The sequence below is a fragment of the Pungitius pungitius genome, chromosome 13 (assembly GCF_949316345.1).
Source record: "Pungitius pungitius chromosome 13, fPunPun2.1, whole genome shotgun sequence".
Taxonomy (NCBI): Eukaryota; Metazoa; Chordata; class Actinopteri; order Perciformes; family Gasterosteidae; genus Pungitius; species Pungitius pungitius.
Genome location: NC_084912.1, coordinates 9148897 through 9168811, shown reverse-complemented (window position 1 = coordinate 9168811; position 19915 = coordinate 9148897). Strand labels below are relative to the sequence as shown.

General features: G+C 45.2%; 1 protein-coding gene across 5 annotated transcripts; it reads left to right on the top strand.

Moving 5' to 3' along the window:
• The first annotated feature begins 327 nt into the window (after window positions 1-327).
• Window positions 328-19703, top strand: ldb1a (LIM domain binding 1a). 5 transcript variants are annotated; one of them, XM_037465614.2, is made up of 12 exons: window positions 328-566; window positions 3194-3294; window positions 12058-12160; window positions 13051-13095; window positions 13300-13375; window positions 14182-14284; window positions 14499-14671; window positions 14755-14877; window positions 14968-15045; window positions 15145-15268; window positions 15471-15613; window positions 16534-19703. In XM_037465614.2, the coding sequence occupies exons 2-12, from the start codon at window positions 3267-3269 to the stop codon at window positions 16756-16758; spliced, it is 1221 nt and encodes a 406-aa protein (XP_037321511.1). In that variant the 5' UTR covers window positions 328-566; window positions 3194-3266; the 3' UTR covers window positions 16759-19703. The 5 variants fall into 5 exon arrangements, with proteins under 5 accessions (XP_037321511.1, XP_037321509.1, XP_037321513.1 ...); XM_037465612.2 differs by having other exon boundaries at window positions 15471-15619; XM_037465616.2 differs by having other exon boundaries at window positions 336-566; window positions 15471-15619; window positions 17432-19703.
• Window positions 19704-19915: the final 212 nt, after the last annotated feature.

Below are 19915 nucleotides of genomic sequence, written 5' to 3'. Positions count from 1 at the left end.
TGCTTCTCGTTACCAGTCACGCTCTAATGAAGCCTGTGCTGCTCATGTTTCCTCTGCAGTTTACCAGAGGCTGTACGCGGTACATCTGTGGGAGACCTGTGAACCTGTCTGCGTGTGAGAGAGACAGAGAAAGAGAGGAACACCACTGGGCCCCCGACACACTCCTTAAGCGCTACCTACCGCTGCTCTGCCGTTGCCATGGATACAGTGCCCTCAACCCCCCCCCTCTCCTCTGCGTCATATTTATACCAGTGCAGCTGAGAGCTGCCCCCCCTTCCTATCCACCCACCCCTTCCCACTCCTCCTTCTTCTCTTTCCGTCCTTCCTTCCTTCCTTCCTTCCCTTCTTCCTTCCTTCTCAGCATCCAATTTGCACACGGATCTCCCCTCCATTTGTGACTCCATCTGCATCTGCTCATCACGGTCTCTCTCTCTCCTCTCTCTCTCTCTCTCTCCCCCCACCACCCTCTCATTCTCTGTCTCTGCTGGCGCAGCTTAGGTCACTTCTGTGTGGTTGACCAGAGTTTCTCAAGCGAGTGTGGGTGCAGAAGAAAGAGGAAGACAAAGGTAAGCGTTGAGATTGAAGATTTGCAAGTGTTTATGAGAGACAAGAGCGACTGTGTGCAGAGAAGAAAATCCGAGTGGAGGGAAAGGTGTGTGTGTGTGTGTGGGGGGGGGGGGGGGCAGCTGCAAGACAAAAGACTTAGAGGTGAGCATTAATGGAACAAACTCACCTGAGATGACAAGTGCGTGACACCAAGAGCTTTTTAAACATGTTTTTAGGAAGTAACAATGCAGTTCTCAGTGCATGTCAGCCAGCGTTTGTCTGTGCTGTCAGAGGACAACACGAGTGCAGCTGAGGGGGAGCAGACGCCTGCCTCAGTAAGCAAGGCAGTCGGCGTGACTGTGTGCAGGCACGCTGCTGTCTGTCACACGGTGTTGTGGAAGTGCTGCACTTCACTATTCTCAGCTTTTTGGAGCAGTGCTTGGATGTGTTGACAGAGCGGGAATCTCTTTATCTGCAAGAGTCAAAGAGGGAGAGAGGGGAGAGAGGAGAGAGAGAGGAGAGAGAGGGGAGAGAGCATGCCTGACAGTGCAGTTGGTGGTGAAGTGCTCAGCTTCAAAGCCTAATCGCTCCTGGAAACAGAAGCCATTTCCTAAATCACATTCCCTCAGCCCTCCTCCTTTTCTCCCCTCTTGTGCTTTTTCTCCCCTCCTCCCTCCCATCTCTTGCAGTGTTTTTTTCACCTCTCATATCTGCTTTTGTTCAGAGTTCTCCTTTTTACGGTGGTAGAAGCTTCCATAAATGTCAGAGCCGCGAATTGCGACCTATAAGGCGCACAAAGGACAGGATGGTAACAGAACTGCGCGCAAGAGATGAGAGAGCGAGAGAGACTTTGTTGAAAGCAAAAGAAAGCGTGCTTGTGTGTGTGTGTGTGAAGTGAGAATGAAAAGACAGAGAGAACACAAGTGAGGGGAAAAGATGAGGAGGCCCGCAGGGCTGTTCATTGTGTCTCGGTCCTGAGAACAGTGTCTGACATGGTGTATGACATTTAACTGTGATGCTTCTGCCACTCTGCCGCTGTGCTGGGAATGCGTCTGTCAGCTTTCGTTTCAGTGGAGACAGTTGCTTGTCTTTTCTTAGTATGAATTGTGACATACAACAGAGATCTCTGTGGTTTGTTAAACTGGCCCTTGATACCCTGGTGGATACATTCCAACGCAAGTACACTTTTATTTTAACGATTCAGCCATCACATTTTAAACTGTGATTGAATTATCCACTGCGTTTTGCTGACTTATTGTTTCCTCATTGGTTTTTATGAACTCTCAAGTGCAAGCTCACTTAGGATGTGAACATATTTGTTATTTCGTGAAGTAAGTAAAGTCTACAGTATTCACAAGTTATTCCAATCATGTCAATGTTGTGCTTTCTATAAACATTGGACATTGATTATCTCACTGATGCTATTCCGTCGGTTATCCCTCCTACAGGATGAGGTACATGAGCAACAAAGGCATCCGGGTCATGGGAGTCACTTATGTGCTCGTGTGTTTGTGAAGCGAAGTGTGCGATCATGAGATTATTGGCCTGGGAGAGAAAGCCCGCTGGATCCAAGAGAAGTTATGGGATGAGTGGGAAGGGAAACCGGAGAGGTGGAGGGAGGAGAAGGAAATGAAACAAAATCACATCAAGCTGCAGAAAAAGGTTGAGTTAATATCAACAGAGATTAAATTGACTGAGCAAAGTAAGATTGAAAAAAAAGGGATCAAGGAGTCGAAAAGAAGCAGAGGCTGCTGTGCAAACCGTCTGCAGTCGAGTCGACTGTTTACATGCAGCTCCTGTTGGGTGTGAGCACGTGCACGGGGCTACGTGCGCACTCTTCCTGCCTCCCATGGGTCTCCTGTGTCCCCACGCTCCAGGTGGGCTCTGCATTTTTAATCGATACTGTCTGTAGTGATTAACACCAGTGTTCACTCAGCAGCAAAGAAGAAAAGGAAACAGACGGTAGGAGTGAGAGAGGATGACGGAGAGAGAGAGAGAGATGGAAATCTGTCATCCAGCACTGTGTGTGTGTGTGTGTGTGTGTGTGTGTGTGTGTGTGTGTGTGTGTGTGTGTGTGCATACGTGTATATATGTGTTTGTTTGGCAGTAATGACCCTGTGCCTCTGGGCTCCTACTGAGTATGTTTATCTCCCATGGCAGCACAGAGCAAAAATGGACCATGCATCATTGCCACACACACACACACACACACACACGCACACGCACACGCACACGCACACGCACACGCACACACACACACACGTTGTGCAGTTTCTCGCTTTGCTCTAATTGCCTCCCTCATGCGTTGTCCCTTTCACTAACATGTGCACACACACACGCACACACACACACACACACACACACACACAGTCCCTCGCTCCATTCCATATTACTTACTCAAGCCTCACATTATGTAAAGGCTCTTTCTTCCTGCTTCACTCCCCTCTCATTTTCCCTCCCACTTGTGTTGCAATATGCCTATTAATGATGCAGTTAGAGCACCGCTGCCAACTTCCTGCCTCTGACACACACAGAGAGAGAGAGAGAGAGAGAGAGAGAGCGAGGAGTATAGCTGTGGTGTACATGCCCTGCTTTTGTACCACTCCCTCTAATCTCTCCACCCCTCTGTCCGTGTTGTTTTCCTCAGAGTTGGCCCATGCGAGCGGCGCGTGGACCGAGTGCAGCTGTTTCGTTCCGAGCAGAGCCCAACATGTGAGAAGATGTCTGTTGGAGGTTGTGCTTGTCCCGGTGAGTGCTCTCTCTCTTTCTCTTTCTGCCTCTCTCAGGTTCTCTCACCCCTCTCGTCTCCGTGTTCAGTGGGACTGTCAGAGAGATGACTTATGTAAAAATGCTGCAAAGCCAACCAGGGCCGGCAGCAACCCGTGTGTGTGTGTGTGTGTGTGTGTGTGTGTGTGTGTGTGTGTGTGCGCGCGTGCGTGCGTGTGTGACACATGTCCTAACACAAGGTTACAGAGCGAGGCTGCCGCGCTTTAGGATTGAGTTGTTCAGCAGACCCTCTCAGTCACGCTGGCTTGCTGTGCAGCAGATCGATGGCTCTTTTGAGTTTTGTCACTGCGGTATCAATAAGTGCTCTGCTTGCTTTTCATTCCTTTTCTCACTCCCGTCTGGCCGCTTAAGGTCTGCTTTCCCGTTATTTGTGCTCTTAAATGTCAAGAGGAGCTTCTGGAAATCACTGCTTACTGTCACAACAACTCTTATATTTGTACCATAGAGCACAGCTGAATGAGGAAAGAGTGCTTTCTTCACTGCAAAATGTGAAGCTCATCTCTCTTGATGAATGTAAACCATCTACAAGGATACTTAGGAAGATTTTGGCTAAGAGTCGTATTTGTGTTAAGCTGCTCTTTGGATGTTTGGCAGTTCTTAGTCATTGTGACCTTGCATTTCTGCGTATTTTTGTTTTTGAAAGCCAGGTTGTTGTTGGCTTGGCTTTTCATGAAATATACATTCTTGAGTTTTAAACAACAGGATTAGATTAAATAGGGACGCTTATGTTATGGTTTTGCTACTCCGTGTCCTCTGTGTACAGTATCGGAAGAAAGAGAAAGGAAATCTAGAACTGTCTGCACATGTCTGCCCTTGGTAAGCAACATGTTGTGGCAATTTCTATCGAGAAGCAGATCTTCCAATTCATTCTCTCCCGCAAAGCATTTCATCCTGTTTGACTTTGGAGCAATTTCGCTCTACAGTTACCCCGGTGAGAGCAGGCCGGCTGCGGAGACAGCGCACAGTGCCAAGGGGACGTTCCTTTTGCGGCACGAGGGAGCAAGTAGCAGACATAAATTGAATCGTAGCATCTGCTCAGGGGGATCTCAGAGAGGACAGATTGAATTAGGGTGTCAGTATCATTTTAATGGGGCGGCTCTGATTCATTGGTCGTCGCCTATCAGATGGAATAATATTAGAGAGGCCTCCGCTTGATGTTCTCCTGTCAGATCTTTTTTTTTTTTTCCTCCTACTGCTTCACATCCTCGGTGGACGGACAACTCTGGAGCAAAAACTTCTAACAACATCCACATGTCTGTGAAGGACGTGGAGAGAAAGAGGTGGAACCAGAGAGATCTGCCATGAGCATGTTGTGCAGCAACACTCACAGGTTTACGGGCGCTGGCGAGTGTGCGCATGTGCAACGCGCACAAACACTCACGAGCACACACACACGCACACACACACACGCGCGCGCAATTGACGCGGAGCCTGCTTGGACAAGTTTAGGCTGGCTGATCTGGCAGATAACCACAGGGAAACATTGATCAACACTGGTTTGCAGTTTCTCTCTCTCTCTCTCTCTCTCCCTCACTGCTGTGTGCTGTAAATCATTACATTTGAAGGCCGGTTTGTTTACATTCTTGTGCGATGGCGGACGGGAGATCCTCCCCTACTTTGTGTGTGAATCTGCATCTGAAAAAACCCGCACTGGCTCTTTTCATCTGGGCCTGTTTGTCTTTGTTTTGGTATTGGGTAAGAGTGTATAGAAGGGAGGAATCTGAACTGAGCACATTTGCATGTGGCAGAATGTGAGCCATAATAAAGAACAGACCTCTCGTGTCTGTATAGCTCATTGACAACCCTGTGACATCCTGCTGTTGTTATGACTTTGCTGCAAATCAGTCTTTTTAAGGCTTTGTTCCCCGCATGAAGGAGATCCGTCCTAACACAGTGGAGCCAATCACATCCTTTGTTCAGACTAAATGGTAAAAATAGATTGCCTGTGAGCTGAAGACCCCCCCCCAGCCCCATCCCTCCTCCCGCCTCTCCCCTCCATTCTCACATGCAATCAAGCTTGAGCTCCCCGCTCGCGCCATCTCTCACCCATCTCACTTTAACCCCTCCCATGTCTGCCTCCCTCATCTCACTCCACCCCCCCCCCTTCCTGTCCCCCTTTTTCACTCTCCTTCACTCCCTCGACCCTTCTCCTCTGCCTTAACAGTGGCGCTAGCTCATGCATAAAGTCACATGGCATCTGATTGGCAAAAAGTGACTTAAAAGCAGAACCAAGATGGCAGCCAAACAGCCTTTTTGGATTACCGTTACACAACAACACGACTGCCTCAGCTTTGTCTCACTGCGCTCAAAGCTTGTGCCTCGTTTTTTTGCCTTCCTCAATTCTTCACTTCTTCTCTTGTCCTTGTCCCCTCCTCTCCCTAACAGCCTCTCAGATCTTGTTTGCTAGATCAAAATGGCTGTGTGTGCAGAGGCAGAGAGAGAAAGAAGGAATGCGTGGGAGACAGAGATGCTGGGAGTCAGAGAGATGGGGGATGGGGGAGGAGGGGGGGGTGCAGAGTGGAGACGTGCTGTAGTGATGTCACATCTGCTGCGGGCCGACAGGATGGCAGAGGAAAGCTGGCATGTGCCACAGCCGAGAGGAGGGGGACGGGGGGGAGAATGTGTGGGAAGGGAAAAAAATAATTTTCTATCAAAGCACACCTTTATATGAGGGAGATGTGCAAGCTGCAGAGTCTTTAAAACATGAAAGCAGGTTTGGCGCTGACAGAAACAGAGCGGTGCTGAAAACAAAAGGTGTGACGACATCTGCAGGTTGTGCTGTATTACTGTGTCTATTGTTGTGTGGAAGTGGGACCTTTTTAAATTCAGCAAATTTTCATGCAAATATTTTTCTTTTGTGTTTCCAGCCTGTTTGAGCTGGTTAGTGAGGCAAATGTTTTCGTGTTGGTAAAGGAATTGCCGCCATATAAGAATTCATGCTTAAATTAAAGAACAGAGCTTTCAGACTTTAATTGATAATGTCCAAAATTGGTACATAACTACAGTAGGCCTGTAAGTCACCAAACCTCTCAGTGTAAAGCAAACCTTCCGATCTGATTCCAATCAGTGACTTCCGTCATTGCACGCGTGCACAACAACGACCTTTCTTTATCTTGTGCGTGTGCTGTTTTAACTTCCTGCTGCCGGGCCACAGCCTGTAGAGTTCTGCCTGCCGCCGTGTTGCTATCACTACCAGGCAGGTGTTACAGAACAGTTTCCCTCACAGGTTTGTGCCTCCACTGTGGCGGCTCGAAACGCAGTGACAGGAGTGTGAACATGCTGTTCAGCAGCGCTCTCTGGTTCCCTCACTGATGCTCGACTCTCTCTGTCACAAGCCACAATACGTTAGAGGGTTTTTGAAAAATAGAGCTTAAAGGCTTATTTTACACGTGCATGGCCTGTGATAAGTTGTTTACAGACCGCCTCGGTTTCTTTATCAGCTTTTTATAACGTGTAATAGCTGTCTATCTGTAAGGATGCTTGAGTGATTAAGCTAATGATTCAAAATTAAGTCTAGTAATTTTATTTCCATTACAATGCATGGAAAGCGACCACGAGGGGAATGTTATGCAGTCCGCCTACCTCTAAAAGGGTCTTAGGGGCAACTGTAGATCTATAAATACAAAGGGCTGTGAGTAGTACAAGACCAGGTTTCCAGTTACTAAATTAGAATCTAGTTCTTAAGGATCAAATTTCTCAGGACTGAAACCTTCCCACCGTAATATATGCAATATTCCATATTCTCTGCCGTGCATCAATATTCCAGACAGCTAATTTTGTGTGTTTAATGATAATGCAGCTAAAGCCATAAATACACGCACTATTCTGCATATGAAAGTTAAAGGTGGATATATTCATGGAGTAGGCAGATGAAGATGATAGCTACAAGATAACAGCTAGAGATTTGTTAGTTTATTTTAGCTGCAAGTAGTGGGCAGTAAAGCCAATTTGATTGTATTCTATTCTGTTGTATTTGACAGTTCTACTCACCGGCCACTTTATTAGGTACCCCATGCTAGTAACGGGTTGGACCCCCTTTTGCCTTCAGAACTGCCTTAATTCTTCGTGGCATAGATTCAACAAGGTGCTGGAAGCATTCCTCAGGGAGTTTGGTCCATATTGACATGATGGCATCACACAGTTGCCGCAGATTTGTCGGCTGCACATCCATGATGCGAATCTCCCGTTCCACCACATCCCAAAGATGCTCTATTGGATTGAGATCTGGTGATTGTGGAGGCCATTTGAGTACAGCGAACTCATTGTCATGTTCAAGAAACCAGTCTGAGATGATTCCAGCTTTATGACATGGCGCATTATCCTGCTGAAAGTAGCCATCAGAAGTTGGGTACATTGTGGTCATAAAGGGATGGACATGGTCAGCAACAATACTCAGGTAGGCTGTGGCGTTGCAACGATGCTCAATTGGTACCAAGGGGCCCAAAGAGTGCCAAGAAAATATTCCCCACACCATGACACCACCACCACCAGCCTGAACCGTTGATACAAGGCAGGATGGATCCATGCTTTCATGTTGTAGACGCCAAATTCTGACCCTACCATCCGAATGTCGCAGCAGAAATCGAGACTCATCAGACCAGGCAACGTTTTTCAAATCTTCTATTGTCCAATTTCGATGAGCTTGTGCAAATTGTAGCCTCAGTTTCCTGTTCTTAGCTGAAAGGAGTGGCACCCGGTGTGGTCTTCTGCTGCTGTAGCCCATCTGCCTCAAAGTTCGACGTACTGTGCGTTCAGAGATGCTCTTATGCCCACCTTGGTTGTAACGGGTGGTTATTTGAGTCACTGTTGCCCTTCTATCAGCTCGAACCAGTCTGGCCATTCTCCTCTGACCTCTGGCATCAACAAGGCATTTCCGCCCACAGAACTGCCGCTCACTGGATGTTTTTTCTTTTTCGGACCATTTCCTGTAAACCCTAGAGATGGTTGTGCGTGAAAATCCCAGTAGATTAGCAGTTTCTGAAATACTCAGACCAGCCCTTCTGGCACCAACAATCATGCCACGTTCAAAGTCACTCAAATCACTTTTCTTCCCCATACTGATGCTCGGTTTGAACTGCAGGAGATTGTCTTGACAATGTCTACATGCCTAAATGCACTGAGTTGCCGCCATGTGATTGGCTGCTTAGAAATTAAGTGTTAACGAGCAGTTGGACAGGTGTACCTAATAAAGTGGCCGGTGAGTGTATTATGAAGGACGAGGATGTTTGCAGCGTTTGCCAGCAGAGGGAGATGCTGTTCTGTCACATCTGCTCTGTGTGTCAGTCCATCAACGCTGACTTGGGAATCAATGTTTTCAACAAAAGCTTATAGATCTAGTCCTATGTTACAATGAAAGTGCTTCATGTTTGATTCCCCTATATCTGTCCTATAGTAGTTTTTACAACTACGCAGCAAAACTCTTTAGACCACAGTTACTTTACACGTTTATCGAACGATGTTGCCCACAGATCACACCAGATATTTTTATCATCCTCATCCAATATGAACACCGTGTACAAGCTGCAGATGATGCTGTATATCTGCACACTAAGCCTGATGGGAGCTTTCAGCAGTAAGAGTGACTGGTCTGGGTCAGATGTGTTTACTCTCTCAATGAAACGCATTGCTCCACTTTTCTCATGTGCTCTCCCGATTCACATAATTCTACAAACTGACTGCCAGCACAAGTAAAAGCCTCAACAAATTGAGCTTTAAATGCACTTTGAGACCGCAAAAGGTTTTGCGCGCTTCAAAAATATTGCTTGTAAACATTAGAGTGGTTATTGATTAAAAGTGAGGCAGCAGATTACGCCCTTACATAATCTGAGGCTCAGGATGGAGGATTTGAGTCATCAGCCAAGTCAATCATTTTTTATAAGCCTTTACAAAGTTGGCTTGAATTAAACAGCCTGTTTAGGTAAATCATCTTTGTAGCAGATTTGCTCAACAGTGTGAACCAAATGTTGGACTCACACTGTTTGGTTTGTTACTGTCAAGACAAACTTGATTCTCAATGCCTCAAGCAACCCTGGGAAAAATGATCACTATAATTAGTCATTCCTCATGACTGCTTATTATGACTGAATGAAATGTTAATGCCCCCGACAAGGGAGGTTTTATAAATGCACATCGTCCACAGATTATAACACTGCCAGTTCTGTTTATGGAACTGTGAATGGATGTGGGAGTTTCTAAACTCAAAGTGACATATCATTCTGGACTGACTTTTGTTTATATTCAAAGGGCTATATACAGTATGTGTAGGTCCGAGCCAGTCTGGCCCTATTCTTAAATCTATTGCAGTAGAAATACTTCCTAACAGACATGGGTGTCATCCAACTTTATAATGACTACTTTATTTATCATTTGTCATACATATGAGAGCGCAAGAATCGTTTGTATCGATGGGCATCCTTGTAACAATGGAGACGCACGCTAAATGCTAGCGAAGACTCCACATTTTTCCAAATTTACCTAAAAGTTCACTGGGTTTTTTGAGGAAATGTGTACAAAATAACGCACATCGCAAGAATGCTACCATTTGATCGATCGTTCTAGTGACATGCGCCCTGTTGACGTGTTGTAAACACCGTCCTGCGCGTGTCTGGTCTGATGGGATGGGCGGGGCAGAGAGGACGAGGAGGCGGGGCCTTCTTTTCTTTCTTTTTTTCCCCCCCTTGTCTCGGCTGGCAGGAACAAAGGGTCCTGTAGTAGTAGTAAATAGGTTAGCATCGTCCCCTAATGAAATGACATTCAAATCAATTCGTTGTGGAGTGCAAATTGACAGGAGACGGGGCAACTAGCCGGAGTGTTTTCCGCCTCTGTGTCGTCGCGTCGGGCTTGCGGGACGAACGTCACATTATCACCGGTCGGCGCTGGAGCTTTCACCGTCCAGCCGCTCCGGCTAGCAGCGAAGCTAGCTGGCTAGAAACACCGAGCGGAGGCGTGGAGCAACACCGCGGTTCGGTGGACCTTTCTCTGCAGGTAACGCAAACTCTTTGACGCACGGTGCGCAATAAACCACCACCAAAAACCTGTTTGTGAAAACAACCGCGGTTTAACGGTAAGTGGACGGCGGCGGGTCGGCGGCTAGCTTGGTCAATAGCATCCGTCCAATGAGCGCGGCCCTGCGCTCCAGCTGAAGCCCGCCGCTCCGGCGTCTTAAAGTGAATACAGACCTCATTTGTGCAAACGCCAACTGGGCCACAGACCGAGAGCTGGCGTTATAGCAGCAGCAGCAGCAGCAGGCGGTGCCGCTGTGTTGCCAGTGGCGGCACATTGTGCTGTGGGGGTTCGGGTGGCCGCGGGCCAGTGGATGTGGATGCAGCTCTATTGTCTCCACGGAACAGTTTGAGAGGACTGAACTGCACGGTGTTGTGTCCCCCGTTGTTAGAGAGGCTTTTTGCTCGTGAATGACGCGTGCATCACAAACTTTGTCGTCTTTTTTTTTAACCCAAACTTTTGGCCCGGTATGTTGGCTTTTTATAATGGGTCGTTGGAAAATGTCTTTTTTAAAGGGTGCGTGTTGATGAATATTTAAGGCGAGAATTAACGGCGTGTCAGGGCTTTGCAGAATGTATGTTTTTCCCAATGTGGAAGCGTTACGTAATGTAGAAAAACATTCTGCCAAATCTGTGCAAAAGCAGAAGATTAAATGGAGACTTCGCATATAGTTCATTGCTGTCTGGGGTGATGGGGGGGTCTATAGGTCAGACATTATGCAAATAGAGAAGCATTGTTGGGTGATCGTGGGTAGGTTTCCCCCCCGTAGCATATGGGAGAAGAAGATGACACGCGACAACTCTTTAGGGTACGCGGAAGCAGGGGATCGAACCCAGGAGGAGCAGGAGGAGGAGGGATGTGAATGGGGATGGACCGATCAGAGTTCACACTGGCATACTTGACCCTAACTCCTGTCTTTCTCACTGCGTTTGTGTACCTCGACATTTGAGGAGTAGTCTGGCATCCATTGGGACAAATTAATGGGTTGTTGGAAATGCCATATTTGCAAGCAAGATAAGACACTAAATTATTTTCTATGATCCCAACATTTCCTTATCCGTTAGCCCTATTATGAAGGAACCACATACATTCCCTTCATATACATATGCTGCTATAAATGAGTTATTATTGGGACATCCCAGTCCGCTACAGTTCGGCTGCCTGGGTATAGATTATTTTCATCGGGCTTTATTACATGCAATCGCACTGTTAGTGAAGTCTGCTTGAGTAGAGATACTGCAAAGATGTTTTTTAGTATAACAGAACTGTTTTCGCATGCCTTATCTGGACCGACAAGAGTTAACGGCACCCGGGATATGCGTGGGGGGGATGGGAAGGACACACACAGGCGCATGGTTAGAATCACATGCAGCTGAATGTGGAGAAGAGGGCTCCCTGTAAGGAAAACAGTAGAACTCCATTTCACTGATTGTTTCCTCAGATTTCTGTGGGCTAATAATATTGCTATTTCCCCCCCTCCCTGTGATGATTTGTTTCCTTGTCCATTTACCAGATTGAAGATGGATTAGATGATGAAAGCAGCAGGAAATTGTTTTGGCAGTGTGCTTTTTATTTGAGTAAATCTCAACAAAATTGTCCAGCATTAGATTACTTAGATGATGCTGTGATTTGAACGAGCTAAATCTAAAGTAACCTAAATCTCCTCTAAATCTCTGCTCTTTTTCCCCACCGTCTCTGGTGTGTGTGTGTGTCTGTGTGCAGGCTGTTCGTCAAAGTCATTCAAGCTGTACTCTCCTAAGGAGCCCCCCAACGGCGGCAGCTTCCCCCCCTTCCATCCAGGCGCTATGCTGGACAGAGATGTGGGGTAAGTCAAGGTTATGCCAGCACCACACAACATTTTATATTTAAAAAAAAAATAATGATAGGTATTAACATTTTTATAGTTTACACTTGCAGATAGGCGTGACACACCTGTTTATACATTTTCTCCTAAAAGTAAAATATTTAACGATTGTTAATAATATCCCAATAGTGTTGCATGCCAGGGGTAGATACCGTTAAAATAATCAATCATTTCTCTAGTCCAGAAAATAAATTGTAACCATGTATCTATGCAACCACACTTGTGCTTGCATTTGAGTTCCAAGTATTTAGTTTTTGGGCCCTCTGCAGTCTTTACAGTTTAAACTGCTTCAATCCATTCACTGAAATCTGTTAAAAGTTGTGTCGTGTTACAGCTTGTTATCCACATAAAACTGAAAGCAGAACGTATTCCCATTTTAAATCCGTACGCATCTGATGCTGAGCCTCTGGTTTCTTTTACCACTGGCTTGTGATCGCTTCTCTTCTCATTCAAGGATTGCTTAGCGGCATCGACTCTTCTTCTGTCCTTCGGGTTGTTTTATTGAACCATGATAAAGCATTTTGTTTTTCATGAACAAATACAATTTCCCCCCAACCCTTCATTAAAAGTATTTTTGTGAAGAGACATTTGACAACTTGGAGAAGGACGAGAGACAATTACAACATATAATTCAGAACAACTTTAAAACTTTTTAATTATTTAAATTTTTGTTCATTCATAAAATGTTGTATCTCAAACCCCCTGTTTGCCCTGAATTATGTAATTGATTCTAAACAGTGGGTTTTCTGCAATTGTGAGATCAAAGTGGAGAATTAAAAACACACATCCTTGGTGTTACTTACGTTTGCTATAAAATGGTTGCTGATGTTTGTACGTTTTGTTGTTCCTAGGCCTACACCCATGTACCCCCCATCATACATGGAGCCTGGAATGGGGTGAGTACACTGACGCTTACAGAGTGAAATTCTGTTGTGGTTGGTCTTTGCTCGGACATTTATACAGCGTTTTACTGTTTATTTTAAAACACATGAACATTAAATGTTCCGGCAATTAGCTTAGGTTTAAAAGTGCTTGGGGCTCATGGAAATTCCTTGTTTGAGAGCCACCAAATGCGCTGAGACCCCTGTTTTGTGTTACAGGAGACCCACGCCGTATGGGAACCAAACAGATTACCGGATATATGAGCTGAACAAACGGCTACAGAACTGGACGGAGGTGAGAGTCCCTTCATCGTTCACACGGAGAGTAATAAGACATCAACTCTAGACACTTTCTGTGCATAAACACAGCATCTTGAGTTTCATTTTCATGTCGGCTTGTGGTTTCACGTTTTAGTGCGACTCCTGGGATCCACTTGCTGTTGCTATGTTTTCAGATTTTCCCTCCCAGCTGCTGCTCGTGTAGTTAACCATGCTGGGGATTTTGTCGGAAATTAAGCCTGAGAATGCACTGACTTAATTTACATTCAGGCTGTAATAAGATTATATGATCAACCTGGCAAAACATAATTAGAGTACCAACTGTTTATATGCTTGAGCGCGCAGCTGAGGTCTTGTGACCAGCCGTGCCTTTCTTGGTCTGTCTGCACCCTCTAACAAATGCATCCACACCTCAATTACGTGGGATGTTCCACTAAACAGCCGACGTCCGAATGACGGCATGCCTCATTTAGGAAGTTCCCCTTCGTTTGGCCTTTATAACCCCGTTGCTTCCCTAAAATATTGAAGCAAGCAAGGACATCCGTATTAATCCATGGTCTTACATTGACCAGAACAGGAAGCGTTAAAAGGTTTTAGGGAATTTGAGGAAACAAGAACTTCTGCTTATCTGTGAGCGGTTTTAGTATGTTAAAGGTTTTTTGTTTACCCATCTGATCTATTTATTAACTTCCTCTTGCCATCATAAAAATCACACTCATACGCGTTATTGCTATAGAATAATTAGCCTCATCTATAATTTGACCAAAGTTGCCAGATTTGAAAGGAATTCAAATGGAGGAATGTGTCTTCATCTTGTTTCAGGACTGTGACAATCTCTGGTGGGATGCCTTCACCACAGAGTTCTTTGAAGATGACGCCATGCTCACCATCACTTTCTGTCTAGAAGATGGACCCAAACGATACAGTGAGAATATAAAAAGAAAATGCCACTGTTTATTTTCAGGTTCTAATTGTACATGTGATGTCTTTGTCCAATAATTAATATTTTCAAAAATGTCCATATGGTTTATTTACAACTTTTCATTTTTACGTCACTTTCACGCCACTCTTCCCTACAGTGGTTATTTAAAGTTTCACGTATGCAAGTTAACTTTTGGTTTTTGACTTTTTATTTGCAGCCATCGGCAGGACTTTGATCCCACGATACTTTCGTAGTATTTTTGAGGGGGGTGCCACAGAGCTATTCTACGTTTTGAAGCATCCAAAGGAGTCCTTCCACAGTAACTTTGTGTCCCTTGACTGTGACCAATGCACCATGGTGACTCAAAATGGCAAACCCATGTTCACACAGGTACCGGATGCACAATGTAACTGTAACTGACTGCTGTTACTGGCCCTGTGACTTCTAACATGTATTTGTCTGCTGTGGTTCAGGTTTGCGTGGAGGGGCGCCTGTACCTCGAGTTCATGTTTGATGACATGATGAGGATCAAGACGTGGCACTTCAGTATCAGACAACACAGAGAGGTCCTGCCAAGGAGCATTTTGGCTATGCACGTGAGTTCCACACTCAAATAACCTCACGCACAAATGCTAATAACTGTACAAGCACTCATTCATTTGATCTTTTTCGACACGGCCATGTAGGATCCGCAAATGCTCGATCAGCTGGCTAAAAATATCACCAGATGTGGGCTGTCCAACTCCACACTCAACTACCTCCGTGTAAGCAAATTTCCCTCTGATGGTCCTACTTTTTTTGATCAGTCATTTGAATTAAGCTAACCGCAACATCCTGTTCCTTTCTCCTTCTCTTCCCTAAAGCTATGTGTGATATTGGAGCCCATGCAAGAGTTGATGTCAAGGCATAAGACCTATAGCTTGAGCCCCAGAGACTGCCTGAAGACATGCCTCTTCCAAAAGTGGCAAAGAATGGTAGCACCACCAGGTAATGTGCACACACATTTTAAATGGCCTGTGGCTTTTGTGGTACGGTTGCCCTTTTCACATTTTAAGCTGAGGAGCACACTCAAATCCAGTTGCAACTGCAAAACGACTCTTTGCCTGCAACGGGCTGAGAAAACACAGATTTACATTTACTTAAATATATGTGGTCTGTGAAACATACCTTGTACCTGTCCACTGCGTAGCTGAGCCTGCCAGACAAGCTCCGAACAAGCGGCGGAAAAGGAAGGTGTCCGGTGGAAGCACCGTGAGCTCCGGCGGAGGCAGCAATAACAACAGCAACAGCAAAAAGAAGAGTCCAGCCAACAACTTTTCTCTCTCCAGCCAGGTACCTGTAAGCATTACATTTACTTGACCTCTGTCTGCACCTCCAAGTTCAGCGTAGGAGTAAGGCGTTGGAGGGGTGGAGGGCCTGGAAAGAAAGCCCAGGGGGATAGGCAGTTATTTGTGGGTGAGTAAAGGTGTGGGCGTAGCAGCAGGATAGAGATAACACACGGGTGTGGTTGGGGAATAGCCTTCTATAACTCTGAGTAGATTTAGTTTTGTGGATCCCCTGATGGGAACCAGTGATGGGCAGTCCCTGGTGCTCTGGGGCCAGATTGTTATGGGTTTGTATAGAGAAGCTACAAGTGACCGCCATTGCTAAGTAACGCTCAAAATGTGTGAGAGGTCATGGGGTAGGGTTACCATGCTCTGATTTTCCAGTGGGACAGTTGGGTCTCCTCTCTTTAGAGCCTAGTCTCTCAGAGCACACGATTCACACAGCACTGCCGTCTTTCCCGACTTGGTTGAGTGAACGAGACCCGAGGTGGAATAAACACCCCCCCCCCCCCCCCCCCCCACCCTTCCCCCCTCCCTTCCCCTTGATGCAGCACTCAAGGTTCATGGACGCCCACTGCCGGCTAGTAGGGAGGGCCCTTGATTCCGTTTCTCTGAACTGAGGCAAGGAGTCGGGGGGCAGAACTGATGCACCTGTCAGAGTAGATGCCCTGACGACCACCTCGTCCTGTTGTGAAGAATTGAAGGACACTAATACCTCAAGTTTTGAATACACTCTCGGCCCCTGAAACATAACCTTAAAGTACCAATTATCGTTCATGTAGTTCATTTAAAAAAAATCTAGAACTTATCTTATCCAACCTAATCGCTAGAGCAAAACCCCCCCGATACACTCAGAACTCGCAGCAATTCCGCGCAGCCCCCTGTATTATGGGGATAATATGTACCGGCCCTTGCTGTCCCCTTTAGGACGTGATGATGGTGGGAGAGCCCACTCTGATGGGAGGGGAGTTTGGTGACGAGGACGAGCGTCTGATCACACGGCTGGAGAACACGCAGTTCGATGGGGCGAATGGCCTGGAGGATGAGGACAGTTTCAACAGCTCGCCTGCACTTGGGGCACACTCGCCCTGGAACAACAAGGCTCCCTCCAGTCAGGAGAGCAAGAATGAAAACTCCCAGTCGTCCCAGTAGAATGCTGGGGTCTCAGCCAGCCCCCCCCCCCTTTTTTCTTTTTTTTCCTCCAATGATTAAATACTACTGGTATTCAACTGAGCCAACACATTAGCGAGAGGAGTCAGGGAAGCTGGCCTTGAGCACTTGTGTTTAATTAATTTTTGTTTTGTTCATTTTTATGAGAGTGGTTAGGAAAATGGACAGTAGCTGCTGGACTGATAAAACTCGCCACACAAAGGACAGGGTCAGCAGAATCCCACTCGCTCCCTCACATTGTTGCACATGACCAGTGGTGCTCAGCCTTGGCCCTTGTCTGCTCGGCTCCACTCGGTCCTCTTAGAGGCGGGGTGGGGGGTGTGTGTGTGTGTGTGTGTCTTTACCCCCCCCGACCCACCCACCCCTTCCCCAATCATAGCTCACCACAGTGTTTGAGCCATAGTTGGCATGTCCTGTTGTCCGAGTGCTCGCCATGGCGACCATGTCAGTGGGTTCTTGTTCCAACCTCGGGTCTCTCAGGCATGCGTTTTCCTTGACGACGCACCACGTTGTTTCTGTTGTGCTCATGTCACAGGGGAGAAATGCTTAGCTTTTATTTAACTTATTTTTTTGCAGGCTGCAGAAAACTGTGTGCACTCTTTAGTATCAAAATTCAACGTTCGGTTTTTAAAAACTTAATTATTTGTTTTTGTAGGACCTGGTTGGAACAAAAACCTGTACAGTGCCGGAGCTTGAGGACCGGAGTTGAGAACCACTACGCTAAATCTTAACACACACACACACACACACACACATCCAAACACTGACACATGAATCAACACATGCACACACACACACACACACACACACACACACTGACCCATAAATCAACACATGCACACACACACACACTCACTCACACCTGCAGCATAAAACATTGAGGTACTGGAGAGAGGTGGTACGCAGCATGTCTGGACCAGAGCACCAGATGCTACAAAAGTGTGTTTTCATTTTCTATGTTTTAGACTTGTTTTGAATTGTTTTTATTTTTGTAAACAATTTCTAAAAAATAAACAGACAGAAAAGCAAGCAGGCAAACATAAACACCCCAGAATATTCTTTGCACTGTTTTCCGCTATTTACTACAATCTATTTTAGTTATGAATTCACGGTGTATTTCTTTTCTATTATTGCTAATGTAAGAACTGTAAAACATCTGAAAACCTGCAGTATATTAATGTAAACGTATTGCTGTTAAATCATTCTCATTGTGATGGTAATAGCTCCCATGCAAGTCTATGCTTAATATAACGTCATCCATCCTGGTCAGCCACAACGCTGTCATAGTGTCCCTTGGCTTCAGAGGTAGAAAACGAGTTGGGGAGAACAAGGCCAGTGTTTTAATACTGTTCTCCATCTTGTTTGATGTGAGTAAAAAGCAGCGCACTGGAAACCCTTTCCCCCACTAGTTCTCCATCCGGGGCCTGTTCTGGATCCGTTGCTTGTCATTGTAGAAGTGTTTTGATTTTGTTTTTGAAGTCTCTATCTCGGGGGACCTCTCTTCAGAGAACATAACCGAAAACTCAAATTTGCTACTCGAAAAATATTTTAAAAACAAGTTTTGACAGGATTGTAAAATAAGAAGAAAAAAAAAACTTTTGTACTCACTTAAGTTTCCCAGAAATGTTTTTAATCTCAATTAAGGAAGCTGCAGACCAAGGAGCTACATGTAAAGATTCTTTAGATATTGATTACACTGCTGTTTGTTTTATGACCAATCATTTTGTTGGCTTTACTCCTCATATTTGTGTCTGTGCTTGTATATTTTTAGGTAGTAATTTCTGTAAAAGTCATTATGTATTCTTCCCTAGAATTATGAGAAACCCAATCTAATGTAAAGAGATTAAAAGCCTCTTAAGTTTTTTTTAAATGTAATTTTAAATGCTACAATCACTGATAAAATAATTTTGCCCTCATTTTAACTGTATTTATTTTTCTATGAATTGACATTCTGTTTAGGTCCAATCCTCCTGTACTATACTCATGATATGTAGAAGTTTTTTTGGGCTGCTGAGTCAGGTCATTCCAATACTTTGGTTTTTTTGAGATGTGGCCCCCAGTTCATCACAATGGTTCAGTATGTTGACATTGAAGGGACATTTAATGTTCCTCTCCGGCTGTTGTAGATTGCTGGTCTGTCCAAAAAGTTGTCCGATGACCTGAAAAGCCATAGTCACACATAGTGTTACGCATTTTAAGTTAGAACTAATTGTTTTCCTGATACCTCGAGTCTACAGTTGTTGGTAATGTTCAAATTAGGAGCAATTTTGAAATTTGATCACAATCACCTAAACCCTCAATGGGATTTTTAAGGTTCTGTGATGTATTTTTTCACTATATTTTCTTCCCAGATACATTTGAAAATCTGTAACCAATGAGTAAAATACAAAGTAAAGTTGTATTAATGTAAATATACTGACTCATTGACCTCTTACGCTGAGATGGGGAACACTGGGTTTGACCGTGAGCTGCTGGTGCAGGTTTTCCTGTTCACATACAGGTATTGGATAATACTTTTCAAATTCACCCAGCAGGGGTCTCCCAGAGCACTAAGCAGAGAGAGCTGTCAGATTCTCCACCATTACAGCTGAGAGCAATGCTGTTTGTAAATCTACACCCCGCTGCAGGCTATCGTTTTTTCCCGTCCTTTCTCATTATCTCTTGCAGCGCTAAAGTCTACATTTGTGGTGTATTGACTTAGAATCAGACACAGAATCAATCTAGGCGGAACTTTTCAACACGCTGTGTTTCCTAAGTTGTGATTTTGTGAAATGCGAGACAAAGCTGAGATGGCCATTCACCAATAGCTGGCTCCTGTAGCACCTCACCATAGGGGTGGTTTTATATCTATATTTTTTGCCAGGTTTCTGTCATTGATTTATGTATGGTATCAATAAAGATGAATTTTCACTGAAGAATGTGGCTTATATGATGTCAATGTGTCTTTATTGTGCCGCACTGCCCCTAATTTGATAATTGCACACAAAAAAGACCAAGAATAAAACCACTCAAAAAAACAGCATAAAGAGCAGGTGGTGAAAGAAGGCGACACTTTAGAAAACTCCTTTATACGCTGAAAGATTTGATCCAACAAAATCTACCAAGTAGTGTGTGGTATCTGCATGAAAGCTATTGTAGA